This window comes from Cygnus olor, chromosome 18 (assembly GCF_009769625.2).
Source record: "Cygnus olor isolate bCygOlo1 chromosome 18, bCygOlo1.pri.v2, whole genome shotgun sequence".
NCBI lineage: Eukaryota > Metazoa > Chordata > Aves > Anseriformes > Anatidae > Cygnus > Cygnus olor.
This window is the reverse complement of record NC_049186.1, coordinates 3,607,463-3,630,144: the sequence shown is the minus strand read 5'-3', so window position 1 is coordinate 3,630,144 and position 22,682 is coordinate 3,607,463. Positions and strand designations below refer to the sequence as shown.

The 22,682-nt window shown below is 38.0% G+C and overlaps 1 protein-coding gene across 2 annotated transcripts in view; it reads left to right on the top strand.

Moving 5' to 3' along the window:
* The window catches only part of TBCD (tubulin folding cofactor D), a 129,796-nt gene that overhangs the window by 103,875 nt on the left and 3,239 nt on the right, over nt 1–22,682 (top strand). For both annotated transcript variants that reach the window (XM_040530895.1, XM_040530896.1), the window contains 7 exons: nt 1,108–1,246; nt 8,340–8,461; nt 9,513–9,590; nt 15,809–15,898; nt 16,921–17,008; nt 18,815–18,924; nt 21,961–22,045. In XM_040530895.1, coding sequence (XP_040386829.1) covers nt 1,108–1,246; nt 8,340–8,461; nt 9,513–9,590; nt 15,809–15,898; nt 16,921–17,008; nt 18,815–18,924; nt 21,961–22,045 — 712 coding nt within the window. The remainder of the gene's footprint in view (nt 1–1,107; nt 1,247–8,339; nt 8,462–9,512; nt 9,591–15,808; nt 15,899–16,920; nt 17,009–18,814; nt 18,925–21,960; nt 22,046–22,682) is intronic.

The following is a 22,682-nucleotide window of genomic DNA, read 5'->3' as shown; positions in this document are numbered from 1 at the left end:
AAAAAGGTTTTCTAAGACAGTGAAAATAAGATGCATGCACAACGTTAACCTAACACAAGCAATCTGATGGAAATTCTGTGCCAAATGCATAATATGGTTATATATTTTATTGAGGAACATTTGGTGCTGTTTGTTAGAGTTTTGCTGAAGTGTTCAATGAATATGCATAAACGTATAAAACAGTCAAAAGAACTTACAGTATGAGTGCCTGGGCATGGGGCATCAACCATTTCTGTAGGAAGCCTGTTCCAGTGTTCGACCACCTTCACAGTGAAGAATTTCCTCCTAGGAAATAGTTGAGAGACCATTGGTAAAACAGATACACTGTTAGTTGGGCTTTGATAAGCCTGCTGTTTATGAAATGTCTGGTTCATAATCTCATTTTCTTTTCATAATGTGAAAGCTTGAATTTATTGGGACTCCCCCTTCCTAAATTTTTCCCCCTACTAGAAAACACTGCTTTGATCAGAATGATTATTTTTAGTGAATTCTATTATTCTAACCAAGCTCTAGTCGCAGTAGTTTTCCAAGATGGAACTTCTAGTTAAAGCAAGAGAGAAACAGTGAGAGCAACTTGCTTGTGAATGGTGATTATCACACTTGATTGAGATATAAGCAATATCCATCTCTGTGTCCTCATTCTGTTTGTTTCAGCAGTCTTAACGTCCTGTAATTCAAAAAGTGGTCTGTCTGTAGGCTACTGATAGATCTGTAGTGGGTTTGTGTCAGCCTTTCCTGGGCTAAGTCTTTCTTTGTATCAGTTGTCAACTAGCTGTTGGTGGGAGAGAACAGGGAATGGAATGCAAGAAAGAGTAGTTGTTTTCTTAGTGTAGAGAAAAGTGCTTTTGAAAAGGAAATTGTGGTTCAAATCCCTTATCTGAAACAGGACAAGAAGTTGAACATAACTTCAGTCACGGCCAGCAAAGTGAAGCATTGTTTTGTATGTTCCTCATATAATTAGGGTAATGATTAATTTGTTTTTTAGGTAATTCAGAGCCTTTCTTCACTGGTGCTGCTTGAGGTTGAGAGAGGTATCTTAGGACTGTATGGAGATGAAAGACAATGCACACACATTTGTGTTGTTTTTTTTTTTTTTTCTTTCCCCAGGTCAGAGACAGAAACTCTAAACTGGAATGCCTCATCCGAAGCTTTCCCTCGAATCACCCAGCTTTTGGGTTTGCCAACATATCAATACTATGTGCTTTTGGGTCTTTCAGTGTCTGTTGGTGGATTAACAGAGACAACGGTAAGAAAGTAGGGTGACTTTTCTGTCTGGTTGGAGAATGCATTACTATTAAAATCCCTGTGTTAAAAATCTTACTCTTCTTTTTTCTTTTAAAGGATACTTGATGTTAATTATTAGTTGTCAGTATGTGATTACAGTATGGTTAGAATTTCTTGATTTTTGTGTTGATACGTTTTCTTTAAAAGTGCCAGAGTTACTGAAAGTTACATTACAAAAAACTATCATTCTGTCTGAACCCTCTGCTCTTTACAGTCTCTATTTCAGTCTTCTGTCCATGGACAGCACCGTATCACTGTTTCTGATAGTCTGTTAAGCTGCCAAAATCTTCAGGACTTCAATATTTAATGTATCTGTCTGTCCTTCTATTACAGCTTGTGGTAGTTTCTGTATTCTTGGTTTCAAGATATTTGACTTCAAACATTTTTGCTACTTGGTGCAGGCAAAGATGTAACACACACAAAAGCAATATATTCGTGTAAGGACACAGTTCAACAGGACATTGCAGAGAAATACCAAACAGCAACAGAACACTTTGGACTGTCAGTAAAATCTTTAAATTGCAGTGGCCCCGTAAGAGAAGATAGTGGTTTAAAACATGAGGCAGCACCCCAACAGCGTTTAAGAGTATTTCTAAATAAGATTGCTGTCTGTAATTAAGAATGCTGGAAGAAGAGTGGTAGGTGTCAGGAAAGTTTTTGTTGAGAGGGAACAAAACAGCTCCTGCTGTTCAAAAAAGGAAGGAGGTAATTATTCAGTTTGTCTCCCATGGCTTGCACTTTTCAATCTTACCACATGATATTTAAGAATACATCCAAATGATAGGTTTTGCCTGATGCCATAGGTTTTGCACTTGTAATCCAAAGATTTCCATATCCCTTTGGGTTTCATGTAGCTGAGGATTTGGTGTCTGCAAGTCTCATGTATTTAAACCAATTTTGAAAAATTTAATGTTTCTAAACTGGCAACTAATTACATAGCAACGGCTATTTTAAAAGTTTGAAAACATGTGTTTATTGGTTTGTGACAGTAATTAGTGGATAGACAATGTAACTCTTAACAGATTTTTTAATAGCACATGTGCACATGAAATTCGGCTTTTAGTCAAACAGTTAATTATAGGAGGCTCCACCAAAACCGAAGTTATTCTTATAAAAGGGGAGGAAAGTTGTGGAGGAACAGATAGACATTCTGACTACTAAACAAGGTTAAAGGAAAATTCTTATTCAACATTTTAATTTCTTTCTTTCTTTTTCTTTCTTTTTCTTTCTTTCTTTCTTTCTTTCTTTCTTTCTTTCTTTCTTTCTCTTCCTTCCTTCCTTCCTTCCTTCCTTCCTTCCTTCCTTCCTTCCTTCCTTCCTTCCTTCCTTCCTTCCTCTTTTTCTTTCTCTTTTTCTCTCCCTCTCTCCCTTTCTCTTCCTTTCTTTCTAGTTCTAGTTGTGCTTGATTTTGCAAAGTGTAAACAGTTCAGTTACTTGTAGCTGCCTCGCCTCTTACCATCTGCCAGTATATTTAAGGAAAGCCTTCTGTAGTGTTTTCAAAATATGATTTTGAAATGTTAACGTTCTGTGACCCCGCATTTTTCTTTAACACTAAAGGCTTGTTCCGGCTAAAATATTCTCAAGGGGTTTGACTTTGGAAAGAAAGTGACCTAAGTCTCCTTCAAGCCAGATAGAAGTGCAAGAGAGGCTCGAACTGTATAGTATTTACACTTGAGGTTAAACAGTATGTGGTGAATTACATTTAGTATTTAAAATGTGTTATATAATTTAGAATTGATGTCTTTTGTAATGACTTACATTTGAAACTATTCCATCAAAGCCTGTAGTGATCTTTGCTGAATATCCAGGGACTCATTTAAAACGTAAATTGAACAGTTTTAAGAGTTGGCCCTATTAAATCCATATGAAAGAAGCAAACTTTTAAAATGTTGAGTAAAGGAAAAGGGTTATTCAAGTATGTGTTTTGCAGTAACGTGCGTGTTTTATGATAACTTCTTTCTTCCTTTTCTCACTGAAAAAATATGTACACAAATACACGCACAGACGTAGAAGTTAGAAATTTAGGCTTTCTTGTATACTGCAAGACAATGTGAGTTCAAATGTTGGTTTATTTTTAAATCTTCTCAGGGTCTTAGTAGGAGAAAGGCTATATTGTAATTCAGTGGTCAGTGGCTTTTCTTCCATAGTTAATTGCTTAGCAGTATATTTAGCAAGTACAGTTCTTTATTTTGCTTTTTAGAGAGATTTGCTGAAAAGGGCTATAATGGAGTATCTCAAAAAGATTGTGGTGGCATAGTGGTTGCTGAAAGAATTCTAGTTCGAGCATTCAAAGTAATCTGAAAAAAGGGAAGATGTCATTCCCTTTGGGATTTGGCATTCAGCAGCATTGCCTTGGTTCAAAGGGCACTTTCTCTGTGTAAAAGAATCTTCTAATTATATATCTGGCCTGCAATGGTGCATATTTCTTATGGCTGCGTAAAAAGTCCTCTCAGTATACAAAGATCAGAACTGAACAATGCTGTTCTTTCTGTGCTTCACAAACCCTATAGTTTCAGGGGTCGGGATATAATTTCATGACTGTTAACTGTATTACGTATAAAATCTTGCTAAAGCACAGAATGTACTGTGATTTCCCCCCCACACACACCAAGGAATGAAAATTACATAAAAATTATATAACATTTTTTAAAATCCTAAAACCCTTTAAAAAAAAATCTATTTTGAATTTTACACATTTTGTCCTTGTACTGGAATCCAGTACAAGGATTCCACCAGGAGACACCAAAAATCTGTAACAACTATAGTAGCCAGTTCCAAAAGTATCCAGTGAATTAATATGTGTGTTAAATCACCTGACAAAGATTAAAGCCCATCTGTCTCATACTGATGTCAATATATTCTATGTGCCAAATAGATTATACATTTTATGTTTATTTTTTTGTTTGTTTGTTTTTCCTTAAAACTGACTTGTTTACCTGTTATATTTATGATTTTTTGTATGGCTTGGAGAAAATATTGAGCTTTGAACAGGTGAGTGAGTTATTACAAAGGAAAATGTTGGGACATTTGTAGATGATGTGAAAAATCAGAACAAACAGTCCTGAAATGTCTGGTTACTGTTACTAATTATATGCAAATCAGTGCATATTTGGTTTGAAGGAACAGGCTCCAAAGGCAGTTTTCTTGAATGACAGTTCTCCAGCAAAATACATTTCAGAATTATTTCTGGCGTTCCTTTATTAAATGGAAAAAAAAAAAGTGTGAATTATTATATTGTTGCTTTTCTTAAAATATCCCTGACTTGAGCTTTTAGAGTTACTGCTCTCCAAAGAGTTGATGAATTAAAAGGAATGCTGCAAGTAGAATGAGGGAGACATGGTTTCACTTGTGCTAAAATTTGAATGATATGCAGGGTTTGTTTTTTTTCAAGTTACTGAGAAAATAGGCTACTGGCACTTCAGTGCTGTAAATTTGTCAAGACTAGAAATGATCCAAAACCAGTGTAATTTATTGAGTGTAACTTAGTTTCTTCCACACGTGTTACAGGAATGTTCTGACCCTGAGTAGGTCTTCCTCTGTTTCAATGCTTCAATGAAAGCTGGAACATTTAGTAGTTATCTGTACATAAAAATGCTGATTTTGTTCAAGCTCTTCCAGTAGTTATTCACTTGACTTCCATCTGTGATGAGTTAGGTGCAGAGCACTAAATTCTTTTTGACCTGCAGTGTTTCTGTCAGCCCCCAGCTCCAGGCATGAAGGGGGGAGTAGATCAATTCCTCTGAGTTTTCCATGGCAGTGATAGGGAACCCTGAGCATCTGCAGTCTTCTCTGAAAAATTCTTTGATTTCAGTGAGATCACTTCAGAAAGTGATCGATGTAATGTTAAAATCTCGTTCCTGATGTAGGCCTTATAACGGGAAAAAACTGTCCGCTTTCTCCCGTGCAGAGCATAGACCCCAGAGGGGTAGTGATAGTTCCCAGGTCAGTAGCAGACAACTATTCCGCCACTAGCAGGGCTTCTGTTCCTCCTCTTCATGTTCTTGCTTTTGACTTCTTGAGAAATGCTTTTTTTCTTTCTCTGCATTCTGGAGTTGATGTGTATTTCTATTACGGTGTCAGATACCTGTCAAGATACCAGGGCCTTTAAGAAGTGTGTGGTTAAAAGAAAGACTGATGACCATTAGGAGAGTATGTCAGTCTACAGAACATCTTCGGTGCAGTCTGTTCCTTACCCATCGTGTCCCGCTGGCTGTTTTTATCAGCTCTGTCCAAGATAGGACTGCTAAGTAAGAATCAGAGCCCATGTGTGGATGGGGCATATAGCTGAAGGATAGCTGAGATTCAAATGCTCTGTTACATACCAGGTGTCTAAACTAATTTTCTTTTGGACAAATCCATCCTGGTTGTTGCCTTAAGACTCTTTTCAAAACTATTGCACTTCAATTTTGCAACAAGTTGACCAGGAAATGATTTCATGAAAGTTTGTTTAGACACCTTATTTATACGCAGTGTGCCTATCGAGAGGTGTATTTGCCTTCTCCCCTTGCTGCAGCTACACTTTTTAAGGGTCTCAATCATACTTTTCCCCTGGTTAAGGAGCTAAAATCTACAGGACATCAATTTTATCGTCAAATGAATGGTCTCTTTGAACACCATTTGCCTTATCAGATATTTGTCTATTACTGAAGTACCTACTATTGGCTTAAATGATGGCAGTCAAGCCTTGACAAATGCTGTTTTTACTGTTTCATAAGAACAAGGTCATTTTCAGGCTTCCTCTTAAATTCTTATCCAAAGCTGTCTGAGTTCCATCCCATTAACCTCCTAATTTCCTTTCCCAGTCCTCGTGCGGCCACCCCAGGGTAAGGTTGATGTCACACATTTGATATAGTGTGAATTCTGAGTTCTCGTGTAAATGAGGAAAAATTTTGGAAATATTCTTCTCAGCAAGTACACGTGAGCAGTTAACATTATGGCTCAGATACTGTCCTGAGGGGTTATCAGGGAAAAAAAAAAAAAGAGGAGTCCTCATCTGAGGAGGAAATACGAATTTAACTTGCTGATAAAATGTTAGCTAGTTATGTTGAAGTTTGTATGGTCTGCTCTGCCTATTTGAAAAATGTCCCGTTTTTAAGTGTGCGGAGCAACTAAGTGATTGTCCACACCCATATTTTCATATAGTTTACTTTCTTGCTAATGAAGAAACACCACCTTCCTTACAGTTTTCTGATCATCCTGCTACTATGTCTTGGTTTTGCACAGCCTATGTGTACATCTGCTTGCCCTTTTCTTTTGTGCTGGTACACTCCTGGAATGTTACGGATATAAGGTTAAATTAGGTAAAATATTAAAACTTAGATTCCCGTTTATTCATCTGGAGGAAGACATTTGTGACACTTGTCTTTACCAATCCTTTTTTTTTTTTTAATTTTCTTGATAAAAGTGCTGATCTTCTGAGGAAAGTGATTGCACCTTTGAATGAGCCATCAAAAATGTTATATATGAACTTCAGAAAGAATATCTTTGCTGACAGTATAGGCTTGCTTATTGCTTATAGCCCCCTCTCGTGCAACAGAAAACTGTTTAGTGCTTGCAACCAAAGCTGAAAGAATTTTATGCCTCAGAACTGATTTGCCCCACCTACCCTTATGCCTTTGCTGTAAGCCAGTTTCTTACGGGGGAACCCGTCCTTCCCTGAGCAATTTGACCACAACCCAGGGGGACTGACAGTCCTGCACAACAGTCATGAAAATTTAGAAATCTGAGTATCTTTATCCTCAATGATACAATTTCCTTTGAGGTAGTTTCTGTGAGGATGTTTGATAAATAGGATAGACAAAACAATTGCTGTATACCAAAGTGAAGGCCCAGAAGTCACTGATGAAGAGCGGTGGTACCCTCCTATCACTGGAAACCTTTTTGGGTGCCTCTAAACCCCCAGCAACCAAACAAAAAAAACGGAAACCTCTAATTTCAGCCATAAACCTCAAGGGAGGTCTGTATATTAACATATGACCCTGGAAACTAAAATCCCTAACTCGCTCTGGAGTGGAAAATCACAGTGTTAGTAGAGGCGTTCGTACAGCCTGTGGCAGCTCTTGAAAGTGTCCTGCTTGCTGCTGGGGCCATGGCCGAGCTGTGGGGCTGGCAGGCTGGGCCTGCTCCCTGACACCACAGGTATGGCTGAGCTGTTTGGTTGCTGGGGGATTTGAAGTACCCAAAAAGGTTTCCAGTGATAGGGGGGTACCACCTCTCTTCATCAGTGACTTCTGGGCCGACAGGCTGGGCTCCCTGGCAGCACGGCCGTGGCTGAGCTGTGGGGCCTACAGGCTGGGCCTGTTCCCCGGCCAGGAGGAAGAGAAGGAGCTGGCTGGGCCCCTGCGTGCACTGTGGTTGCTTGAAAGAAGGCTGGGACCACAACAGCAGAGCAGTCATTGAGTGAAGGCTGTAGCCTGTGATATTTAACAGCTGGTCTGACCTAAATGGACTGCTTCCAGCTGAACCTTAAACATAAGCACTGAAACCTCCTCCTGCTGTTTTTCTGAACTAGCTGATTAGCATAGTGAAGTTAAACCAAGAGTCATTATTTCTGAGGTGTTTTTAATTTTTAACTGGAGTTTACTGCTGATTTGTGTGGCCTGGTGGAAAACACCATGTGCCCAAGAGCTTACTGCATTACATCAGCTTGTTTAATAAATATTACCTCTTGAACTTCTTGTATGCTCTTTAAGAGCCATAACAATATTATTATTTAAAGTAAAGTAGGATAATCGTAGTGGTTTAGGGATGTTTTATTTTGAAAGACAGAAAATAATGAATCTTTAATGTGGTCTTTTTTGCTACAATGGCAGACCTTAAAAAGGATTTAAAAAACCCACCTTGAGCAAGGATTAATGAAAGAAAAATAGCCATCTTCCTGTCAAATGTTGATACTGAATTTATACACTCAGCCGCTGTTGGAAGAGTCTTCCAGCAGTGCAGGTGTACACCTCAGGTAGTAAGGGATAAGTGTAATTCTGTGTAGTCTATGTTTTTGTGTATTGCAGCGGGGTTTATTGCCTGAGCCTTCATTTTTGAGGTTTCTTCTGTTGTAGCTCAGGTACTCTGCCCAGAGCCTTTTCGAGTACATGAAGAAAATCCAGAATGATTCCAGTGATATGGAGAGTTTTTGTGAAACATTACTCAAGGTCTTTGAGGACAACCTGCGGAATGACCGGTAAAGTTTGTTTGTTTTAATTGATTTATTTTTAATCTTTCTTTGAGGAAGACATTCTTGACACTTGTCTTACCAATCTTTTTTTTTTTTTTCTTTGCTTTTCTTGATAAAAATTGTATGCATAGAACATCTTTTTCACTGTGCCTAAATGAAACATGCCTGAACCATGTAAATTTGTTTGAATATAGTTATTTGGTACAGCATACCTTTGGTAAAGTTTGTAGCAAAGGACTGATGCTAGAATATTTTGTGTTTACTGTAGTTCAATATGGGGCACAATGTGATAAGCATCAATTTTTTACATAATGCAGTATTGGGGATGGTATATTGCTACACACTTTTCAGTGTCTGTTTGTGTTTTATTTTTATTAAGTCCTGTCTGTGTTTTACTTAAGTAATGATTTTTCATGAATACTTGAAGTACAATTCTCATGTGAAGGTTATTCCTTAAAGGTGACTTATTCTGCGTAATGAAATTTACTTCTCTAAGCCTTACCTACCAAACACGTATAATAGAAAATATTCCATAGAATAAAAACCCACAGCTGTTAACAGAACTTTAGATTTTACTTTATTTTGTTTCTTTTCTCAGCTGTTGGAATGGAAAACATGACTATAGATTTTTTTTTCCACCTGACACATTGTGTGTTGGTTCATTTGGTAGTTACCTGCACTGAGAAGGTCTTGTAACTTCTGTTACATGTTGTAGACTATGTTGTTTAGATACTAGAAAAAAATATGTTCTACTACTTTTAATTTTGTTTTCAGGACCCTGCAAGTTTAAACCAAGCATGTTGTTAATTAGTTTTTTTTTTTTTTTTTTTTTTTTTTTTTCCTTTTGGCTGCAACAGAACGGCCCCTTCTCAGCCAAGGAGGATGATTTAGCCAACATACAGAAGTTACTGAGCAACCCTCTTCTGTGTAAATTAGAGTTCTAATTTAAATGTATGTAGGTAGATAGGAAGTTTCTTTCTTTGCTTCTAATTAAAAATAGTGTATATGTGTATGCCAGGAAGTTTATTTACATTGTTAAATTGTTTTCTTTCATCAGGGTGTCTGTACCTCTCCTGACAATGCTGGACCAAATGCTGGCAAACGGCTGTTTCGATATATTTACCATGCAAGGGAAGTAAGTTGCTGAAAGTCTTTTTTGTTTATTTTTCACTGCGCAACAGGCCTCTTAAATCTTATGCTGACTGCTGCTGAATGCTGCTGTAATTGTGAGTGCATGGAAATCTAAATGTTTGTGTATATGGATAAAATAATTTTTCCGAAGTATGACAGTTGTGATAAAATTTGGACCAGATAGCCTTGAAAGGGTCTTGTTAAAATCTGTGACTCTCAAATCAGTGTAGAAGTTAGTTATTGGTTCACTGTTTAATGACCAGTAAATTAATCAAATTCTATTTGTCTGTTTCACCTGGCAGACTTGGGCCAGTATCAGATCCATTTAGCTTCGTTCCTTTACCAGCTTCCTAAATATGTGCTTTTTGGAGTAACATTCTTCATTGTACTGTGAGTTTTTAGCAATGGCAATATCGTGTTGTGATGCTGCAAAATAGCATGCCTACAAGCTATTCCTTCCAAAATCCTACTGCTTTTGTTAATGTGAATATCTCCAAAGAAGTTAATTAAGATTCTAATAAGAATAATAAAAAAGGCATGTCCCAGCTTTTCCACACCAAGTCTTCTGGAAATTATTTAGATTAGGAATGGATAAATATGAATAAGGTACTCCAATGTGAAATTGTGTTTTTTTTGCAGATGTTTCAGAAGAGAATGATTTTAATTTCAGTAATATTAAAATGTATTCTACAAGCTCTCATAAGCAGCATCTTGGCACAACTACAGATATTTGCAGTACAATGTGTATCCTACCAGCATGTATACTCGATTTGGAATCTGTTGATTCGAGAATTAGTCACAGCAGATACATTTGAAAAGATTTTATCATTCCAAAGGTTTTAGTTGAGTCTACTTTTGTTTTCAAGTGTGTATTTAGATAATTAATCCCCTTTTTAATAAAGCAGTCCATTTTTCAATAACAATTTAAAATTCATCAAAGAGAGAATGAGCGTTTCTTTTTGGTTTGGTAATGGCAGTGATCCGGAACACGTCAGCTCCAGTCTTCCCCACTGAGGAAGATGATAGGTTGTGGGTGTAAATCGCAGGTAACGTCTGTCTCCCAGATGGGTCACTAAACAGAAAGCGTGTGGTAGCATTACTGCATATCCATTTGCTGTGTAAGCGAGTCTCAAATTCAGTCCTGTGGTGCCATTGTAATGCTTTATTAAAATGGTCTGAAATAAAATCTAGGGGGATTATGGGGGGCAGGGGGTGGTTTTGAAGTTGATCCAAATGAATTTGATTCCAGTTTGATGATGAAACCAAAAAAGAAAAGTAAAAAATTATTTATTACAGCCCAGTGGATCATTCTCATGGAAAGGGAATGAAATACTGTAATGGAGCGTATGAAGTGCAGGAACTAATTATCATACTAAAGCTCTGGAAGGCCGACTCTAGAAAATTTGGAGATAGTAAGACAGTAAGAAAGAGAATTTAGTTCTTGTATCTGGCAGTTTTTGGTAATATCTAGGTTACCTTGTGGTTGAGAGGGTGTAATCGTGCTCTGTGTGTACTCCACTGAGAGCCAAGCGTGCCTGGGTTTTGCTGTGCTCTAAGAGCCTGCATGCAGATCAGCTCTGTGGTACGTTATTTAGCTGGGTGAGCCCAAAATTGTCTTCAATGCAACGTCTGCATTTTCTTACTTAGGCATATGGCATTTGGCTGTAGTTAAGGGATGGGTCCTGGCTCTGAGGCCTGCCTGCACTGTTGGCTGACACCTAATTCTCTTTGCATAGAAGAATATGGACAAGCGTTGACTCTTGGGTCTGGTTTCTTGAGTGGGACCGGTTACCCCCTTTTCCTAAGAACCATGTCATAAAAATGTAGAAGTACAATGCAAAATGAGCCTGAAACTGTTCAGTGGCATGAAAGGCCATGTGTATGTGCAGTTTCAAATACTTTCACATAAAGTGTGCCTGTAGGAAGAGGGATTGAGTGCGTGGCTGTTTCTCGAAGAGTCTGTCTGCTGGTGAGCAAATTTCACCCTGCTTCAGTTCTGCAGTATGCTTCTTGCCTGTCATGCAGCAAATGAAAAACTTCTCTGAGAAGCTGGGAATGAAACATTAGCAGTCCTTGGGGTGTTTGGCTCCCATTTTTTTCCTCCCCCTCATGTTTTCCCACACTGCACTGAGTATACGTTTAGCAAGGGAACTTAGGTTGCAGGATGTCCGGCACCAGCACTATGCCTGTACCCAGCTGCTTCATAGTTAGCTGTCACGTCATAAAAATAAGTATTTGCAAATCCATTTTGAAGTTAAAAATAGATATTGTGCAGTATACTGGGCCTTTTTTTTTTTTTAATATAATAAAACATTAGCAATCCAGAACAAGTAATACCCTACATGGCTTAATTGCAACAGGATTAATGGCTGTTGACTGAATTAGTTTGATGTTAATTAGGAGCTCAGTGCTCCTGTTAGAGCAAAGTGCCACATGGTGTCACTCACGCCTCACAGAGGTGCAACTTGCGGTGCAGTTTCCTGCCCCTTCAGGCTGTAGCTGATGGAAGTTTCAAATGTACAGCATTACGTTTCTGACGTAGTTCTGTAGGTGAATTTTGGTGTTTGTGAAGCTCACAGTGTTGCTGCTCTTGCAGCAGTCTGTGTACAGCAGGGCAGGCGGAGCACTCGGTGTTGCTCCTCTGTTTCGAGTTCTTGTGTTTAAAGTGATCTGCAGTTGTCATGCTGGGATCATTGCTCTGTCAGGGCCCTGCTGAACCTGCCAGCAGGGAAGCAAAGTGTGGAGTAAATACCTATCACCCAGGTAATCAAAAGGCTATCAGAAGCAGCCTTTGTTGTGCTTGGCTTAGTTTCAGGCTGTACTAGGAAAAGTTCTGCCTGCCATTTTTCAGGCTGTTACTTCCCACTCATCCTTACCTGGCATAAACCTGCCCGTCCAGCCTCGGAGTTTCCCTCTCCCTGGAACTAGCAGCAGTGTTTTGTGTTGCTGCATGATGAATGGCATTAGGGAGCTGCTCCAGGTTAAAAATGCCCTTCCTCCAGTGAATTTCAGCTTGCAGTAGTTCCTCGATCTGTTCTGCTGTGTGCTCACAAATTGTGCCAAAATTAGGAAAGTGGTGAGGGGGAGGGAAACCATTTCTTTTGGCAGCAGTGCAGGTGTATGTAGCCTTACGACGTTTGTGAAACTGCAGGCATTCACCTGCTACTCCTCCTTGCCCAGCGTGCCCTCCCTTCCCAGACAGAGCAGTAGTTTTCAGTTGAAAAGGAATTTCTTCTGTAACTATGTTTCAGTTGAAATAAAATTTTCTTGTGATACTACATTTCAACATTCCCAGATTTGTTCTCTGTGATTGCACAACCTGAAAACTCATGATTTCATCTCAGTGTGCACTGCGAATTTGGGAAGCCGTGCTCATAGTAGTGTGGGCAGCGTTAGCTGCTTGCAGCGACCGCTGCAGGCACAGGGCAGCATACGTGAACCACAGCTGTCATCAACAGAGCAGCGCGTACTGGGCTTCCGTAAACTCACCAGTGGCCACTCTGAAAATACAGTGGTAACTGTCAGCTACCTGCTGGTGGTAGGACAAGGGATAGGGAGAGTAAATGGGGGCAAACTGAAGCCACTTGCAAAACTGGAACGGAAGTGCTATTTTCTGGTTATGGCTCCAGTAGCTGCAGGAGACGTTCTGCTTGCCTCAGCAGCAAATGATCACCAGAGAAGTTCAGTCTGCCAAGAGCCTGGATATATTGCTGGTTCCTTAGAAAGTACTGTAAGATCAGTGTCATACTCATTACCCTGTAAATGTGAACAGAATAGCCTTTGAATGATAACTCAGGACCTGATGCTCTCTGGAATAAGTACAGGTGGCGTTTCTCACCCGTATGTAATCTGTGCATTCCGCAGCAGAGGTCATGCATTGTGGATGCAGTGTTTTTCTGGTGGTCTTACAAAGCATTGTAAGATGGGATGTCCCCACTGATCTCAGACTAATGATTTATATGTGTTATATGCTTCCGTGGATTTTTTTTTAAGTAGTTACACTCTTATTGCCTAATAAACCGTAGCATAAAAGAGCATCGCAGTGGCTGTCCTCTGGTTTCACGGCCACCCAGGTGATGTCAGCTGAACTGTTCAAACTGAGTTCACCTCGAGGAGGAAAAAAACCCGTACGTTTTTGCAGTACCACGTGTGCCCAATTTACATAATGTAAAGACTTTAGACTGATCCCTTTTCCCCAGATGCTGACTCTGTTTCTGCTGGCACTGTGCCCACACAGGAGAAGGAATTTTCTCAATTTCCTTTAAAGAGGCCAAGCTATTTGAGTCATTTGAGATCACACGTAGGTTAGGTTTAGTTATTACAAATGTGAAATTGGCAAATGACAGAAAGGAAAGTGCATCTGTTTTAAACACAAAATGCTGCACTTAAGGTTATGTGTACTAAATTTATTCCAGATGGTCGTGTTCCAATTGGTCTCTTTGTTGCTATTCTCCTCAGCGATGTCTGTGTTGTTGAACCAATTTAAAATCTCACCTAATTCACTGTGTCGCTATTGTCCTGTGCTGAAAGGCAAGCATGTATTACAGGTATTGTAATTAGTTGTCTACAAAACGTCTTTGTGTAATCGCGGGGGAGTGGAAGGAAGGGAAATGTCACCAAGGTAAGAAAAAAACAGACCTTCCCTTCAGAAAAGGGACACTCTCCATCATCCACCTGGACAAACCACGTCCTCAGACATACGCAGGCTCATTCACGTATATGTCTTTCTCATAATGTGTCCCATATGCACGTGCTTTCTGCACTTCTCATACTCTAAAATCTGGAAACAGTGCTGACATGGCTGCAGGCAGTGGATGGCAAGGAATTTGCTCTTTCAGCATCTGATGGGAGTATTTTAAATCAGCCCTGCCCTCCTGAGACTCTGCTTCTGAAAGCCACAATCAGCTCTGAAAATTTCTTATGATACCTCATCATCAACTTTGAAAGAGTGGCAACTTTACTTTTTCAGTGTGTTTTTTCAGTGATACTGAGACAGCAGTAGAGACAGCATTCTTTAGCTTAATGGATCAATGACTTGGTTAAAAAATGGAACAACAAACCAGTATTTGCCAGGATATGCCAGTATTTTGGTAAGATTTTTTTTTTAGTGTAGTAAAAACAAAACAAAACCCTCTTGTCTGGAAAACTATGTATAATAAGGTGCATTAACTTGACAAAACATTTTGTTGTTCCTGTAACCATCTTAATTTCTTGTCTTAAATGTTCTGTTTTTCAACAGATTACGTGACAGTTTTTTTCAAGAATTTATATCCACGGTTTGAATCACAGTAGCAGAAAATAAATGTTAGGGTATTTGCTTTCTCTTTTTCATACACAATACAGTGAAATATCCAAAATACGCAGTCCAGAAGTAATTTTGCTCACTAGACAAATATGAAATAGTTTCTTCTGCATCTATGGCACTTCAGCTTTGAGTGGAATGAGCAAAAGATTAAATAATTTGTTCTGAAATAAAAGTAATATTCCCTCTTTACTAGATCCTTGAAATATCATAACCATACTTGTGTTTGTATGAGTGTCTGGGAAAAAGCTGTGAGAATCACATTTCCCAGACTGTAGAAAAAGAAGAATTTGCTCGATATATTTAAAGATGGCTTCATGACTTGTGCACTTAACAGAACTGTAAGCGCTGGGTTTAATTATGTTGTCTGGCATCGCTAAAGAATCCAGGTTGTGAGATGGTAGAGTATGTAAGAACAGTGTTTATCCCCTTTTGTGCAAGGTTTGGTTGAAGGACTTAGGGAACCGCCAAGGCACTACAATGTTCCATAGACTAAATAATTTTTATTTGGTTATAGAATGTTCTAATTCCTGGCATTTCGGATTGCACCATGCTTTGTTGTAAATGCAAGCTGTGGCTAGCTGATTACCATGCAGATACTGACTCACTTTGGATAAAGGTAGTTCACTCCTCAGCACACAGGTAGTAGGAATATAAACAATTAATACTAATTTCTTCGCTTCCATAAAAAAATGGAATAATGCTCACGAGTGTGGTGGGTGGTAGCAAAAGTAGCCTGTGTTTTTACCAAAAGCCCACCTAAAGCAGTGTGCTGCTCTGGAAAAAGTATACCCAAACAGCTCTGGGTAGTGTCTTTCCTCTCTTTTGAATGTTAACTTGGCATCTTTACAATCATCAAATGTGTTTAAAATTCTGCTTAAATCTATTTCTTACCCTTTTTTTTTCCTTCCCATTTCCAGCCATCCATTTCCAGTGAAGCTATTTACCCTTTGTAAAGAAGAGATCAAAAGATCCAAAGACATCCGGAAACTTCGCTCCAGCATAGGAGTGTGAGTTGATGAAATAAACGAAGAAAGTAATCTTTTGTCTGCTTGTAAGGAGTGAAGAAAATTTAACTACAGAACATACTAAGTCTATCTGATGTGAAACGTAAATGAAAAATGCGCGCAGACACATGTAATAGAAGGTTGTGTGAGTTTTATGTGTATCTTTTGGGTGGTTGAGGTGAAAACATGTGAATGATCTGAAAAAAATTAACTAATTTCGAACTGTTGTTGACATTCTTAAAGATGCATTCAGTCATTTGCTTTTTGCTTGCAGAGCTTGACTCACACATAGTGCCAGTAAAAAATATATGTAATTGAGTAAATCTTACCAATTACACTAGAAATAGTTTAAAACACCAGCAAAATTATTATCTATTTTAGGAAAAAAAAAAAAACTAACTCATTTTGGATAGCAGAGAGACCAAACCAAAAATGTTTCAGTCAGGAAAAACAATACTGGGTGAGGAGAAAAAAAAAAAAAGACAAAGTATTGCAAAGCTGAATGAATGTTCATTGGCAGAAAGTTGGCAGAATTATTGAGGTATAACTGTTTCAAGTAATGATTTTATTGATTTTAATTTCTTTTTTTTTGGCACTATTTTAAGAGTGCAGGAAAGCCTAAAATGAAAAGTAACCCATGCCTTCTATTTTTATTTCACTCTTACCTGCATCATACAAGATCCTACCTTCAGCTTTTGTTTTCTATGGGAGAGCTTGATCCAAGATGTTTTTTTAGTGCACAGACTTTGGTGCTGCCGTCAATAGCTTTAAAACCATATTTGTATTTGGCATAAATGTGTGGCATCTCGGTAACCCTTAAGAATTTCAGTACACTTACACTCAGTGTTTGCTTTCCCACAACACTTAGAATATCAGCTGAGATTTCTCAGGAGCAGCAAAGCTTCCTCCTCTCCCCCCCATCATTTTTTCTAATACACATCTTCATTCTGATCCACAAAATGTACTTTTGCAGTGATAATGTCAAGAGATACCACTCAAGACCTATATTTTTGTATGTTTTCTAGGTTTTGTGGCCTGATTCAATTTGAAGGAGACATGAGAGAGAAAGTTCTGTTTCAATTGTTTCTCCTCCTTTGCCATCCGTTTCCTGTAGTAAGTATTGAAGATATTGTATATTATCAACTATCCTATTTAAAATAATGTAAAAAGTTAAAAAAACAACAACAAAAAAACTTAAGAATGCTGCTTTAATGCACCTGAAAGAGACATTAATGTATATAATAGGTTTTATTTCTCAAGGGTTTGCTCTCTGCAATGCTGCCACCTTAAACAGGCTACTGGATGCTGGCAGAATGTCTAGCTGGCTATTCTGCATACTGTTTTTTCACCTTCCAGCCCTACTTTTATATTAGAAGCAATTTAGATACCTAACTTGTTTATTTCTTTTATGCAACGCCCAGCACTGTGAAGTTGTGTTCACCATTAGGTCCAGAGAGCTCTGATCAAATAAATTACTGTTGGTTTTGCAACATTTCCGACAGTAGCAACACAGTAGTGGTTCTGGTTCAAGAACTAGTTTTGCCCTTTTTGTCAGGAAAGTTTATCAGAAATTTACCTTTTTCATGTAAGTAATTGAAACGGCACAAAAATGAGTTACTACTTCTGAGTATGTGTAAGAAAAGATCATATATGGGATAGCAATCTTAGGCCTTGGAAATATTTTATTTTGACTTGGTGAAGTTTTTGAGAGGGGGTCTATGTTCACTGCACAAGATCTGGTAGCCCAGATTGACAGCTGTTATGGCAGCCAACTACGTTAAGCAGCTTTCTGTGGCTTTGGTGTTCAGGGGTTTCATCTGGGAATGTTTGCGGACCTTCCCGTGAGGAAGCGAGGACTAGCACCTCCACCACGGGCAGCCGCTAAGTGGGTAGTGTAGGAGAGAGCAGAGGCTGTCAAAAGGAATTTCAAGGGCACATGAAAATTGTGAAAACTAATGAGGTATTCAAGTAGTTTGACAACACATCGAATAGCCTGGTGTGTAGCCAATACAAATCAACCCTGTTTATTCTAACATTGATTACTTTAGTGTTAAGGTTAAAATAATGCGGTGCTCAGCAAAGTGTGATACTTCAGAGTTTTGGTTCAAATACTTCCATGTTGTGTTTACTTGTTACATGAGAATACTTTGCAGGAGGGGCAATGTAAGAACTGAAGAGAAATATTTTCAGTTTTGTGTTTTATCAGCATTTTATAGTGATATAAAATGCTGATAAAACACAAAATTGAAAATATTTATCTCTATTTTCTTTCTTACAAAAATGTATTTTATTTTTACAGATGGGTCAGTTTAAATTGGCACTGCTGATCCAGAAATAAGCCTATAATTTCTTTGCCTCCCTTTGGGTGTCATCAGGCTTTCTTGAAAAAACAGAATTTGTTTCTATTGCAATTTTGCTGTCTTCCATTTAGTATCTTTCTATGCATTGTATTCCAGGAAGCAGGCTAGCTCTGGTTCCTGAAATACAACCGACAACACAACTAAACAGTGCTCTGGGAAAAATACTTAAAAGTTAACTGCTTCTGGACACTGGAGTCTAAAAAACTAATTTTCATTATCAGCTGACTTCCAACAGGTTTTTTAAGAGTTTTGCTGACACTTACAGTCTCAAGAGTGGAGACCTATCCATTTGTAGGCCTACAGCACCAAAAGTTAGAGCAGACTTTGGCTCAGTGAATCATTTTAAGAAAAGGAATGCTCCAGTTAGGCTGTTCTTAACACTTGCATTTATTCCTTTTGAGGGACAAATCTGAAAAGGAAATATTTTTCAAAAGGTTCTTCTCTGACCCTCGTTCCTTCTCCCTCAGCCAGCACAAATATGAATGGAAATGCCCACTGGGCTAGTCTGTTCAGGACTCTGGACACTTACTAAAGCTTTTCCCCTGCCTCTTCCACGTAGATACGGAAAACAACAGCCAGTCAGGTTTATGAAATGTTGATAACCTACAGTGATATAGTGGATCCTGCCATTATGGACGAGGTTATGACCATACTCAGTGATACCAACTGGTAAGTGAATTTGTTCTCAGATAGTAATAAGAGCTGAAATAATTTTTGTCCCACTGAAGTTGAAAAAAGGCATTCATGCCTTCGAAGGCTGGTGGTAAGGAAGCTGCAATGGAACAATACCTTAGTTTTAGCTAGTTATAGCTTTTAGGCCATTGGTGAAAAGAATCACCCTGCTCTCAAGGTCTATTATATTGTCCCACTGGAAGTGCTATGTATAATACCAACACTAAAGTAAAATACCTGTATTTTTCTACCAACATAGAAAGGGAGGAGATCTTGGAAATTCTCCATGGAACACAGAGACTGAGCTGTGCGAACAGGCAGACTTCAATTGCACAGTTTCTTGGCATTTATGAGCACAGGCAGGATTTTGGGAAGGATCTGTGCAAGCTGAAGAAAAACAGATCAAATCTCCCATGAAATGTTAATTGCTCAAAATGCTACAATCCTTGTATTCCTGCAAATTGGAATTGGAAGCAGTTTAGACATTTACTTTTTTTATATAATTTAATTTATTTATTTATTTATTTACCTGCTGTTACCTGTAATATTAGCTTCTTACAAGGGCGAGGATAAAGAATCCCATTCTTCCTGAGCAGAATTCAACAAAGCAGCAAGGTTATCCTTTACTGTCAGACAGGAGGAGCTCATTCTGCCAGCAGCTTTGGAGTGCTGACACTGATTTTTGTTTTGTTTTTTAGCAGACTTCTTGCATCAAAGAAACTAAATGAATAGATCCATAAGGTGACAGGAGGAGGCCTACTTTTGGCTTTTTTGTTTGTCTGCTTGTTTTCTGCAGTCACTGGAAGTGTTTATGTAAGACTGCATGCCCTGGACGTTTGAGGAAAATACGGAGCTTTAAGATAATTAGTTTAGCTTCCATTTTAAATATTTTTTAAACATTTTTCCTTGTTACAGATGACTGGGTCATGGGTCCACTAGCCCAACACCCAGTCTCAAACAGTAGTTGAAGTTAATACATGAGAAAGTGTTTTTAAGAGTAGCCAGATATCAAAAATATATATCCTACTAATCGTTATATTAAATGGCTTTTTCCTTCATTGACATTTCATGGAAATTGACTGAGATGTGTTCAAAGAACAAGTATACTGTAAGGTTGTGGTTTACATGTTTTCAGACTGCATGCTTACATCATTTAACTTTTATTTAATTTCCAGTTTATTTCAGTGTTTGAGCTTTAATAACTTTATATTTGGGAAACAAAATTAAGGTTTGTCATTGTAAGGGGTGCCTGCTTCACATTTTTCTGAAATTTTCAGAACAAAATTAGAAAAAACAGTTTCAGATTTGAAAGAACTGGTTATCCACAATTCTGCTTACTTGCTTAAGTGTGCATTGATGGTTAGTGTTCTGTCCAGTGTGATTCAGTGCTTGCTTGTGGAATCTGAACTAAGAGCAGGCTTGCTCAGAAGTTAAAAGTGTCTTTGTTACAGAAAAAAAAATATTAACAGAAATAATTGAGAAGGATTAGGTTGCTGCTGTCACAAAGGGATGTTTACAATACCAAAATTAGAAGTGGAACACACCAAATTGCTAGAGTAGGAGGGTTCTACTCATATATGAGTTACTCACGAAAACAAGGCAATTTACTTCCTATAAGCCATTTCAGACAAAAATAAATACTCTCTTTTCACCTTGTCATTTTTAAGGTGTGACTGGCTGCCTGTTTTATTCCCTTGCTTGTTTCATTCTCTTTTAGTTCAGGGCTTGCTCTAAGTTCCCAGTTGCAACATATCCATTGCACTGAGATTAAAGGTGAAGAGCCAGTTTACTTAAATCTTGTTTTATCATACTAGCTTTGAACTGTTTACAAAAGAAGGTATTTGAAGTCATTGCTGAGTGTCATAGAGAGCTGCTTATTATTTTCAAGTGCTCTCAGTGCTAAAGCAATCATGGTAATTTCAGAATTAAAATTAGCATTAACATCAGGAAGCTCAATGAGCATTAGATACTTGGGGAAGGCAGTCATTTCTAGAATACGCATATTTGAAACGTTCTTTTTGTTGGAACTACGAAGAGTTTATCATACGATTGTGTAATTCAAAGTTTAAAGAAATTAAATAATAATTTTTGTTTAGCTTAGGAAGGTTTCCAAAATTAAATGTGACAAATGACATGATTTAGTGATGGGACTTGGTAGGTCAGATTGCTGGTTGGACTTGACGATCTTGAAGATCTTTTCCAACCTAGATGATTCTATGACTAAATTGTCCCAGGTGTCCAAATAGAAATATATGTATATTCAAGTTTATTTTTAATTAATTTGTACTTTATGCTTTTTCTCTATAGTTTTGGAATCAGTTTATGTGCTAAGAGTTAATTTTCTAATAGCTCATTTACACTCACTACTTAAGAAAAACAAATCTACTGAATTAGTGAGCAATATTAGCAGGATCACAGAATTTCAGTTAGCGATCGATACTTGCAACATGGAAGAGAAGTGTGTTTGGATTTTCATCATTTTGGAGCTTTTTGTAACTGGCTGTTGTTTAGGAAATTGTCTTGTAAACACCACGTTATTTCAGTAACTTTTTAAAATACTCACTAGCATTCGGTCTGATCCTTTCTACTTCAAGAGAAAGCTTTCCTAGATAGCAGAATGTTTTCCAAATCCAGTGACATTTAGTTAAATTCTTGATGTGATATTTTCTAAATCAAAAAAGAAGCTATAAATTTAGAGAACAAGTTTGTGAACTTCTTATCGAGAAGCTTCTATGAAAAAATGGTGTTTTTCTTTTTTTTTAATATAAAAGAATAGTCTTACTAGTTTTACTAGTGACTGTCACTTCTTGAAGACCTGTTTTGTATTTATGGTATATCTGGCTTCAAATGCTGTGAAAAGGCTACATTATTCTTAAAATAACAACACAACAAGAACTTGTAGTGAAATGTACTTGAAAGAATAGACACCTGCATAGTGATATAATAGCGAACGGGTAGCTTAAGCAGTTGTATGTATGCAGCCAACTTCATGCTTTTGTTTTTGAATTAACGGGAAGGTATTTCCTCACGCAGGGAAGCTGAACTAACAGTAGTAAGAGAGAAACGTAACCACCTCTGTGATCTCATGAAAGTGCCCAAACCACAGCTAGTATCCAAGGTAAAGTATGGAAATGTGCTCCTGAGCTTTTTTCTTTGTAATGATCAGCTGTGCTACTAATACAGTGTGTATCTTCTGTGCAACAGATGTAGTTCTTCACAGGTTCATGAATATATAAAATGCACACCTAGCAATGTTGTCACAGCTAACTACAGAATATATGGAATTGCTGAAGACTGTTCTCTTAAGCCATTCCAGTTTCATTTCTTGAAAGCATTCCAGACTTGTAGTGTGACATCTTACTCAGACTAAATTGAAGAATGAAATAATACAGCACAGATGTTTCAAAAAACTGTTTGTCTGCCCTTTCTGGAGAACAAAAAAAAGGATAAAAGCTTCCCAGTCAATTTAAACAGCAGAATTATAACATGATATGTGCAAGTCTCACAATTCTAACACTGCGCAAGAGGGAGAATATGTTCTAGAGTTAACATGTTCATAACAAGAAAGATGATAGGTCTGTGTAGATGCTTTTTCATTTCAATGCAGATGGTTTGGAACTGCCCATCTGCTCAGTACTTCAGGAAGTACAGAATGTTCTGCTTTGATAGGAGTCTGGGAGATGTTCCATTCTGGGAGAAGTTCAAAGATGAGGAGGCTCAGTTAGCAAGATAACACTGAAGGAAAGTAGTTAGGT